We start from the raw sequence: 10,655 nt of genomic DNA on the forward strand, positions 1-10,655 counted from the left end.
CTTCTCGAGAATTTTTCACTCATACGGAGAAGCCATCAATTACCAGTGGAGAGCTCCAAATTTTGTCCTATACTTAGCACTCAGAGACATTGAGCTTGATCACTTCCTTACTTTGCGACTCTATAGCAGACGCTCTAACCACTGCACCTCGCGGGCGACTCTAAAGCAGATGTTCTATCCACTGTGTCATGCGGGCGACTCTAAAGCAGACGCGCTTTCCACTGCGCCCCGCGGGCGACTCTAAAGCAGACACTCTATCCACTTTGTTCTGCGGGTAACTCCAAAACAGACGCTCTTTCCACTGCGCCCTGCGGGCGACATAAAGCAGACGCTCTATCTTCTGCGCCTCGCGGGCGACTCTAAAACAGATCTCTATCCACTGCGCCTCGTGGGCGACTCTAAAGCAGATGTTCTATCCACTGTGCTTCGTGGGCGACTCTAAAGCAGACGCTCTATCCACTGTGCTTCGTGGGCGACACTAAAACAGACGCTATATCCACTGCGCCTCGCGGGCGACTCTAAAGCATACGCTATATCCACTGCGCTGCGCGGGATATTTAAACTTGTTAAAGAAAAGACAAGAATAGAATAACCTCCCTCTCTTTATGTCACATCATCATGTTTACACAAAAAAAAAGCTTGGTTTTAATTTTTATTCTTTCAAAGAAATTGACTGAAATCCTCTTCCTGACATTTAATAATTTACTTATTTACTCTTGTAGAAATACCCAATGCATTTTTTTCAACGTAATGTCAAGAGGCCTTCCGATTGTAGCAGTATCCCTACTGTGTTGGATTGTTACAGGTAAAATAAATAAAAGCCTACCTTCCAAATTGTTAAGATTAATGTAAAAGACAGAAAAGGGGAGGAGTCTTTAACTTTTGAATTTGTTGCAAATCGAGGTTTTGACTCTGTAAGGATTTTTTTTCTGAGGCAAAGACTTTCTCTGCCGTAAAAAGGAGGACAATTCAGTTCTCCAGAATACCAAACATTAATAATTTAATTCTATATGTAACGCGTCATTTGATTGGATACGGAATTTATTTTATATCTTCTAACATAAGTTGCCTACGTCACACGATATTATTTGTCAAACGTATGACGTTACTTTTAAAATATGCTCAGTCTGAAACCATTTTTTGGGGAAGAAAAAATGTCTTATCGTCTGGACTGAAATTAAATGATACAGAATGAAGCATATTTCAACCTTTGTTATACTCTATATCAAAATGTAGGACTATACACGCAAATTGCCTGATTGATTGATTGTTTGTATACTGTTTAACGTCCCTCTCCAGAATATTTCACTGATATGGAGACGTCACCATTGCCGGTGAAGGGCTGCAAATTTAGGCCTATGCTCGGCACTTACGGCCTTTGAGCAGGGAGGGATCTTTATCGTGCCACACCTGCTGTGACACGGGGCCTCGGTTTATACGGTCTCATCCGAAGAACCGCCCCATTTAGTCGCCTTTTACGACAAGCAAGGGGGTACTGAGTACTTATTCTAGCCCGGATCCCCACGGGGCAAATTGCCTGAAGTTATGTATAAGTGTATAACATAGGTTAAAAAATAAGCTTGATTCCTTAAATATTATCACTGAAATTGTATCATATTTACCATGGCTCATTGACGTGTATTGAAGTACATGAAACTTTATATAATTACATGACTCTTTATAAAATGTGAAAACATAAAATTGTGTGAGTGGGAATGAGTTAAAGTTAAAAACATAATCTTGAAAACAATAATACTTTTATAAAATTTATATCATATGACAGTTTTGATCGCCATTAATTCGGAACCTTTGAAATGTTCCCCTGGAATTTCCGGATCCGATGTCTTGAGATGCTCCCCGGGATTTGTCAATGTGAGTGGTTGGTGTTTCTCCTTCCACAAGGAACCGACGTCCATGTTGAATTCTAGTGACTTTTGTCATCAGCAGGGGGCTCACATGGTCGTCCTAGATTCGGAGGAGAAAGAAAAAGTACTCACCAAATATATTGAAAGTAAGAGATCAGTAGTGGATGTAACTTAAAACAAAATCCAGAAAACGAAGATTTTTATTTGTTAATTTCTGGCTGCTGTAGTTGAGACGTCATTATACAATGAATTTAATTTATTAAAAAAACTATTTATCTTACAACCTGAACCGTATAATAGTGTCTAGGTTTAAAATCTAATTAATGTGAACACTCCTTCTGAATTACTTACTGCTGAGACGATAAAATGCATTAAATTGCCGTGTAGATCTAAGGTTACATAACCATTAAACACATATGTAAGAGGAAAATTGATTGGAAATTACTTATAGCCAAGTTTATACTGGAAATAAAATAATATATTTTTTGTCGCTTCAGAGATGAATTTTTTCAACATATATCAAGAAAGAAATGTAAGAGAGAGAGAGAGAGAGAGAGAGAGAGAGAGAGAGAGAGAGAGAGAGAGAGAGAGAGAGAGAGAGAGAGAGAGAGAGAGAGAGAGAGAGAGAGAAGGCTGACCTTGAATATATTTTAAGGATAAACGTGTTTTTCATTAAATCCTCAGAAATGCTTTTGCTCTGAATTCACCAGCTGCAGAAATGTAGCCCTCTTATTAAGAAAATTCGAAAGTACATCGAATGCTGTACAAGAATCTGTGGTTCTCTGGTTTATCTGTTCAACTTTTCCTTTATCTCTGCCACAGTCTTCTAACGGGCTGAACCTGCATCATTCTTCCACATTAACAGAAATTTATTATATTAACAGGAACTTTATCATATTTACTGGAACTCGTTTTCATTAACAGGAACTCTATAACAATAAATGGGACTCTTACAATGAAAGAAATTCTATGACATGAACAGGAACTCGATTACATGAACAGGAACTCTATAACAATAATAGGAACACTGTTACACGAACAGGAACTCTATTACATAAACAAAAACTCTATTACAATAAAGGGAATTCTATTACACGAACTCTATAAAATGAACAGGAACTCTATTACATCAACAAAAACTCTATTACAATAAAAGGAATTCTTTTACACAAACTCTATTAAATGAACAGGAACTCTATCACATCAACAAAAACTCTATTACAATAAAAGGAATTCTATTACAAGAACTCTATTTCATGAACAGGAACTCTATTACAATAACAGGAACTCTATCACATTAACAGGAACTCTATTACATTAACAGGAACTCTATTACAATAACAGGAACTCTACAATAACAGGAACTGGAACACTATTACATTATTTAACAGTAATTCTATTACATTAAACTCTATTACAATAACAGGAACTCTATTACAATAACAGGAACTCTATCACATGAACAGGAACTCTATAACATGAACAGGAACTCTATTACATTAACAGGAACTCTATTACAATAACAGGAACTCTATTACAATATCAGGAACTCTATTTACTATCATTATTATAACTCTCTTATTATCATTATTAAATTTATTGGAACACTATTACATTAGCAGGAACTGCATTATTTTAACAGTAATTCTATTACATTAACAGGAACTCTATAAGATTGCTCAGAGGGAATGGGACATTGAGGCTGAGAAGAAAAACTGTAAGTATTAGTGTTCACCAACAGCCTGATAGGAGAGATAACTCTTACTATAATGAGTGTTTGTTTGTTGCTTTTTTTTAAAGAAAAGGATCAAATAAAATGTCCTTGTCTTTCAGTTTGTACATATTTTAATCATAAATTAGATTTTTATTAGAAAATGTCTCTAAAAGTAAAGGAAATACAGATAAAAATGAATCAGATACTAGTAAAATGCCTTATTTACATGTAATGATAAGTTTGATAAAAGTCTACCTCTCAAATAAAGACGGTGATAATACACACTTAAATTGTCAGAGTGCTTCCATGGATAGACACTTTAAACGTTTGTTATGCTAAAAAGATATTGTTTTAACCATGTTTGGGTTTTTTTTTTTAATATTTTGTCTTATAAAGTTTTAAATTCATTTTATATCAGGGGAAAAAATATGCTTGCAAAGTAAGAACAATATTCTAAGTGTATTTATTTTCTCTCCTCAGTTTGTGCAGATTTCATAAAGCATGGTGTACAAAGTTCTAAATATAAACACATTCCTAATGCTAAGGTATGTACAGCAAAATAAAAAAAATGCATCGTTTAGAGTTTGTTTCACGATACATATTAGAATGCTAAAAATGTCGTATCTTAAATATCTATACAGGCAACACTTCAACACAAAAATACACTAAACTGGTTGGTAGACTAAAGGTCTATGATAGGTGGCATAAGGAACTCTTTAATGTGCAGTGTTTAGAGCTTCCTTAATGTTAGACCTCTACCATTAAGTTTCCCTTAAGTAGAGTTTCACTGACTTTGTTGTTGTCTAAATGTTATATTAGTAGTTAGATAAATCATGTAAGAAGTTAATATTATACTTAAAATCATGTGTCCTTGACCTCTGTTTCGTGTCCTTGACATTATCTTGTACATGTAAGATTCCTCTAGGTTCCCTGCCTCACCAGAGAGCTAATCTGACCACGCCCGCAGGATTCGCCATCAAATCTTCGTCACTTCCGGGAGCGGGGATGGGCGCATGGGCGGAGACCTTTGTTCCGAAGTTCACGATCCTCGGTGTATATGAGGGACTTATTCACACTGTAGACAAGAAAGATGATTTCTATTCATGGCAGGTAAAATCACACAAAGAATCAAACAAAATGAAAACGAATCGCAGTTGCATATATTAGTTACATATTCCTAGACCCCTGTCATTGAAACCAGATGGACTAAAAATTTCCTCTGCTTTCGTCCCTCCCTGTCCGCCTGTTTATCCGTTTGACTAGCTTCTGTGTATGTTGCTTGACTTTGATGAGTTATAGATAAATTTTTATTTTTGATCCACTTCAGTGATTTCTGATAAAATTTTCAATTTTAGAGGAAACCAGATTACACGGTAGGGGACTAGTATTGCTAATGTAACACTCTCACAACGCTTTATTTTTTAGATTCTTTTAATCCCTAAATATTCATTACCTCAAAGTTATTTTGATCAACATGGATCTGATTGTCATCAAGTATAAAATATATAATATATTCTGAACTACAATTCATTCTTAAGCATTATGATCTTATTGTTTTCAAAGGTAGATAAGCAGGGGACCGATGGTACTTACAACATAGATGCAGAAGATCCGGCCTGTAGTAACTGGTTACGATTCGTTAATTCTCCCGCCAAATATCAACAGGAAAATGTCGTTCCTATCACGTGCGAGGGCATCATCTTCTATATGACGTCACGTGATATAGAGCCGGGTGAAGAGCTTCTTGTCTGGTATGGGGACGGATATGGGAGGTTTTTAGGCGTAAACCGCATACATCCGGGTAATGAAACAATACATTTTATGGTTAATTGTTTCCATCCGGGTATTTAAACAATCTTCTTATCAGATAACTTGACCATATACAATGTGGTCATTAAAACATTTTTATGCCCGCGTGAACAAAGTTTCGAGGGTTTATAGTGTTTGTCGTGTCCGTCCCTTTGTCTGTCTGTCTGTCTGTCTGTCTGTCTGTCTCTCTCTCTCTCTCTCTCTCTCTCTCTTTCTCTTTGTGTGTCTCTCTGTCTGTCTGTTTGTACGCGAAAACTTTAATACTGCCCATTGCTTTTGATTTAGTGGAGCTATGACTATCATATTTCACATGTGTATTTTTGTGACAAGACCTTTCCTAGGGTACCACATAACTTGACATTTTGACTTGGCCTATGAGTTTGACCCTGTTTTACATAAAAATCCAAACTTTTACTTTGGCCAAATCATTTGAACAATGGATACCAGGGTTGTTATAATTTACATATAATTCACATATATATTTTGTTAAGAGACCTTTCATTGGATACCAACAACTTTGACCTTGGAGATTTTAGTACTTGTGAAAAAACTTTAACCTTGGCCATAACTTTTGAACGGTAAGGCCTAGGGCTTTCATATTTCACCTAATTGATCCTTGTGACAAGAACTTTCATTTGATATTAAAATTCTTGACCCTTTGACCTTGACCTTTGAGTTTGACACATTTTTACACAAAAAATCTAACTTTTACTTTGACACTAATTTTTTTCAATGGTAGATTCTAGGAATATCATATTTTAAATATCAAGTCTTCGTGACAATAGCTTCCTATTGAAACCAACAATTTAAACCTTTTGACCTTAGAAATTACACATTTATAAGAAAACTTTACCTGGCCATAACATTCGAATTATAAGATTTAGGTCTTCCAAGCTTCACTTACATGTATGTAGTCATTGTGAGAAGACCTTTCGTTAGATTTCAACACTTTTAACACTTTGACTTTGACCTTGGTTTTTGACCTACTTTTTACAAACAAATCGGAGTTTATCCTACCTTTAAAAACGCTTACCTTGGCCGTTACCTTTGAACAGGTTGTGCAAGGGTTTTCTATGTCATATTTGTATTTTTTGAAAAGGCCTTACTTTTTGTACCAACATATGTGATCTGCATTTGAGAAACCTTAACCTTCGCTATGTTGCCATACGGGGGTATCAAAGTTTCACAAACACATCTTGTTATTGCATGTTGTTGTTTCTTGGAAGGATTTAAGACGTAAACCCCATACACCTGGGTATATACGGAAACAATTAATTCATAACATGCTTTCATTTTTATCAAATGCATACAATAACAAAAATATTTTTGTCAAATTTCTCTACAATGTAATTGATTAAAAACTTGATACTCTTTAATCAAGAAATATGTAGATTATATTTTAACACCTTTGATAAAAAAGTTATTTAGATTTTTTTTTGCTTTCTACAAATCTGATTTTAAACTTAAAAAAAACTGCACATTAAATCTGGAAAATATATTTCTGCAGTGTATCAAAATTGTTTATTTCTAATTTCACCCATAAACATTATATTCCTATGTTATTCAAATTGAAATAAAGTTTGGCCTAGGTTTGCTTTTGCTCGTTAGAAAATATTCTATTGTTACACATATATACCACGACGCAAAAAGAGAATACTTTCCCTTCAAATGTCTACTGAATTTGGATACAGCGGATCAAATTTTATAATTTTTAGAGCATTCAGGATGTAAAGCAACAACTCATATTGTATCGATGGTGTTTCAAATTTGAAGATTATATAATTTTTTTCTTGTCCTTTTCTGCAGAAGTTGATCTCAACGGTTCATTTGCATTTCGTGCCAATGTTTTGACATTTGACGACAATGAAAGACTCATTTTTGATAATTGGACACCAGTGACGTATCAGAACTGGAATCCTAACGATGAGGGCGAGACAGCAGTTGACCCAATCTTTGGCCTCCTTTTGACTTATCATAACGACGGCAGGTGGCGCTGGGTGACTGAGAGAAACTACACGTACTATACAGGAGAAGACGGACTAAAACTTCCCTTTATTTGTGAGGATTCTCCATTTTATTTGGAGCATGAAGAGTGTTCTGTTACATAATGATTCATTCTCTTTTAATTAAAATAAACATTTGCAACCATTATCTTTTGTTATATAATTTCATTAAGCATGGTGTATAAAGTTCTAAATCATTAAATGGAGTATTCTTAAGTTAACGTATATTCGTCTCCTCGGAAGTCATCTAGATTTATCCTCGGATCGTATATTCCTCTCCTCGGAAGAGATCTAGATTTATCCTCGGATTGTATATTCGTCTCCTCGGAAGAGATCTAGGTTTATCCTCATGTTTTAAATAAACTATGAATAGCATGTACACAAAGACAGACAGTGCATTATATTGTTTCGTTATTTTCCCAAGGAAACTGACTGGGATCTCCTCTCACCATACATACAAACATTTTAGCACAAAGTGTTGTTTTTAAAATTTCTATCCGTAATCCAAAAAATAAGGGGCAAATATATTTTCCTAGGTTAGTCGGTCCAGTTGTCTGTTTGTTTTTTATTTTTTTTTTATCTTTTTCCTGATTTATCTGTAAGTGGTAAATCAATTCGCCCTGACTACAGCCTTTAATTGGTTTGAGCAATGAATTTCATATTTCACAGGTTTTATTTCTTTATTTTGACGGTCAATTTGGAATTTGGAATTTGAGCCTTGGTCATATGAACTATGGCTTTAATATTTCACTGGTGTATTCAACGTGTAAAAACTTTTCCTAGGGTAAAAGTATTTTTGACTTTGATCTTTATGTTTGACTCACTTTTAAAGAAATTTTCAAAATATATTCTTAGCCATAGCTACTACACAGTTAAATCAAGTGATATCATACTCCTCACGCTTATATTTTGATAAGACCTTCTCTTGAGTACAAACAGTAATGACCTTTAACCTTGATCTTATGGATTTGACCTACTTTTCAAAAACGTAAACTTTGGTCGTATTTACTGAATATTTTGTGCTAGGGGTTAACTATTTTACGGGTTCATTTCTTGTGGTAAGAGCTTCTCTTGAATACCAATATTTTCTTTTTATATTTTTATCCTTTTATTTGGACATCAGACTTTGACCACCTTTTGAAAAAACTTTGGTGATAACTTTTGAATGGTTGATTTCGTGACTTTTATATTTCACCTGTGTATTCTTTCTGAAATTCTTTTGGGCATCATTAATATTGACTCCTTGACCTTGTCCAGTTTGACCTACTTTTGAAAATCTCTAACTTTGGTCATAATTACTGAACTGTTGCTGCTTATATGGTTTTTATTTTAGAAGGTAGACTCATTGTGAGGAACGTTTCTTTTGGTACCAAAACTACTTTTATATTGACCTTGGTGTTTGACCTGCAAACGACAACATTTATCATAAGCCTCTTTGTTTCACAAACTTTTCTTGAATTTTTATCATTAGCTCCTAAAACTTTTCCTATTGATTTAATAACAAATTTCAAGTTGTAGTCTATCAAATTTTTGGATATACTAGTATATAAACCATCGTATACACATTGCATAAAGGAGAATGACTTGTCACACATATTGAATCATTTTTTAAAGATGTAGTCTCATAATTACAAAAGTTTTAGCAAACATATTGATTAATGTTAGCTTGCTTTTTATTTGCAAAAGCAGTTGTAAATATAAGATAACATCTTTCAAAAAATAATGAATCGGTGCTCATTTTTTTCTAACTCCTTGTCTTGTTTTGCAAATTTGATTTTTTTATTTAAATGATCTCAAATTTTGCTTTTAAGATTTGTGACGTCAAAATAAAACGCTTATTACAAATGTAACCTTTTAATCCCCGATCTGTGTTAGAGTGTTTTGAAATAAAAAAAAAAATACAGTTGATTTAAAAAAAAAATATCTTAACATCTTTATTACAATGAAACTTGTTTTATCCGACATGCACGGGGAACAGATTAAAAATATATGTGTTGGAATAAACAAGATGTAGTATTGCAGCGTGTAAAGATCATTGAGATAATTATAAATGACAAATGAAATTAAATGGCTGAAATCACAGTAAAGAGTATTGCATGTGTCGGATTAAACAGGTTCCACTGTAATAGGTTTAACAATAAAGTAATCTTCATCCTAATTCTCCGCCCAGTTATCTCCATTTATCAGTGTTTGGAAAAAAAGAACGAAATTTTTCTATTTTCAAATTTATTACAACACATATAAAATACATCTTTTACTGAATACATCCAGTATCGCTTTACAGAGCCGTTCAACCACCTTCTTTTACTGTTTGTTACTTGATGTTAAATATTAAAAAAAAAAGAACTCAGCGATAAAAATTAATTTAAAATCGTCTCTTGAGGGTTTTCATAATCCATGGATGATCTTTCGTCTGTTAAAAAAAAATAAATTAATACTTCACAGATAAATGTATGATAACATATTTTTTTTTATTAAAAACAACTTTTATTACTGAAATTTTCAGAGTAATACAAAAAGAAAAAAAAATGGATATTAAGATGTAATGATGTTTACCTAGTTCCGTCTGATCATCATGGTGGTCCCCTTCACTGACGTCCCACTCGTTACTGTGGTATACCATGGGTAGGACCAGTCTCCCGGGGACCATTGACCGTTAAGGAAGGCTCGGTTACAGTAGTTGAACCACCAGCCTCCTCTAATGTTACTGCCAGCAGCACAGTTACCTCCACTATGTCTGTCGTTATCTCTGTCTGGGGTACTGAAGTACATCCCAGACAGATCGAGGTGAGAATAACCGGTGTCCAACATACTGTCTCCTGTAGAATTAAAAAAGAAAAATATACATGGACACTTGTTTAAAATAGATCAGTAGAGTTATATCCACTATACTCGTCGTGACCTCTGTCTGGGTGGAGAAGAATATCACAGACAGATCGTAGTAAAATAAACCTGTATTTAACATACAGTTCCCTGTAAAATCAATCAAAAAGAATCACAAAGTTAATTGATTTATATATTTTTAATCTAATTGTCAATAATAATACTGAGGTACTTCTAAGATAGACGGCTTTAGGTGCTGGGTAGAGCGATAATATTTATTTAGTTCAACCGTAGAATCCCTGGTGTCTATCATACTGGCATCTGCAGAATTAGAGAAAATATATAACAGAGATAATAATTATTAATTTACATCAAATTAATCTTAATACTGAAGTACGTCTGAAATACATTGTTTAACGTGTTGATTCCTGTACAGAGAGA

At 34.1% G+C, this 10,655-nt stretch overlaps 1 protein-coding gene and 1 long non-coding RNA gene across 2 annotated transcripts; one reads left to right on the forward strand and one right to left on the reverse strand.

Moving 5' to 3' along the window:
- Positions 1-726: 726 nt before the first annotated feature.
- On the forward strand, positions 727-7,529 carry LOC134243014 (uncharacterized). Its single transcript, XM_062725222.1, has 8 exons — positions 727-805; positions 1,784-2,011; positions 2,363-2,397; positions 3,528-3,582; positions 4,060-4,124; positions 4,495-4,689; positions 5,143-5,380; positions 7,195-7,529. Exons 1-8 carry the CDS (start codon positions 751-753, stop codon positions 7,494-7,496), a joined length of 1,173 nt encoding a protein of 390 aa, XP_062581206.1. The 5' UTR covers positions 727-750; the 3' UTR covers positions 7,497-7,529.
- Positions 7,530-9,608: 2,079 nt separating this feature from the next.
- LOC134243015 (uncharacterized) lies at positions 9,609-10,323 on the reverse strand. The gene is made up of 2 exons (XR_009986959.1): positions 9,948-10,323; positions 9,609-9,804 (listed from the first exon to the last, which is right to left on the reverse strand). It is a non-coding gene; the product is annotated as an uncharacterized LOC134243015 (long non-coding RNA).
- Between the last annotated feature and the right edge of the window lie 332 nt (positions 10,324-10,655).

Source organism: Saccostrea cucullata, unplaced genomic scaffold (assembly GCF_032062105.1).
Source record: "Saccostrea cucullata isolate Sc308-1 unplaced genomic scaffold, CSIRO_AGI_Scuc_v1 ctg2282, whole genome shotgun sequence".
Taxonomy (NCBI): Eukaryota; Metazoa; Mollusca; class Bivalvia; order Ostreida; family Ostreidae; genus Saccostrea; species Saccostrea cuccullata.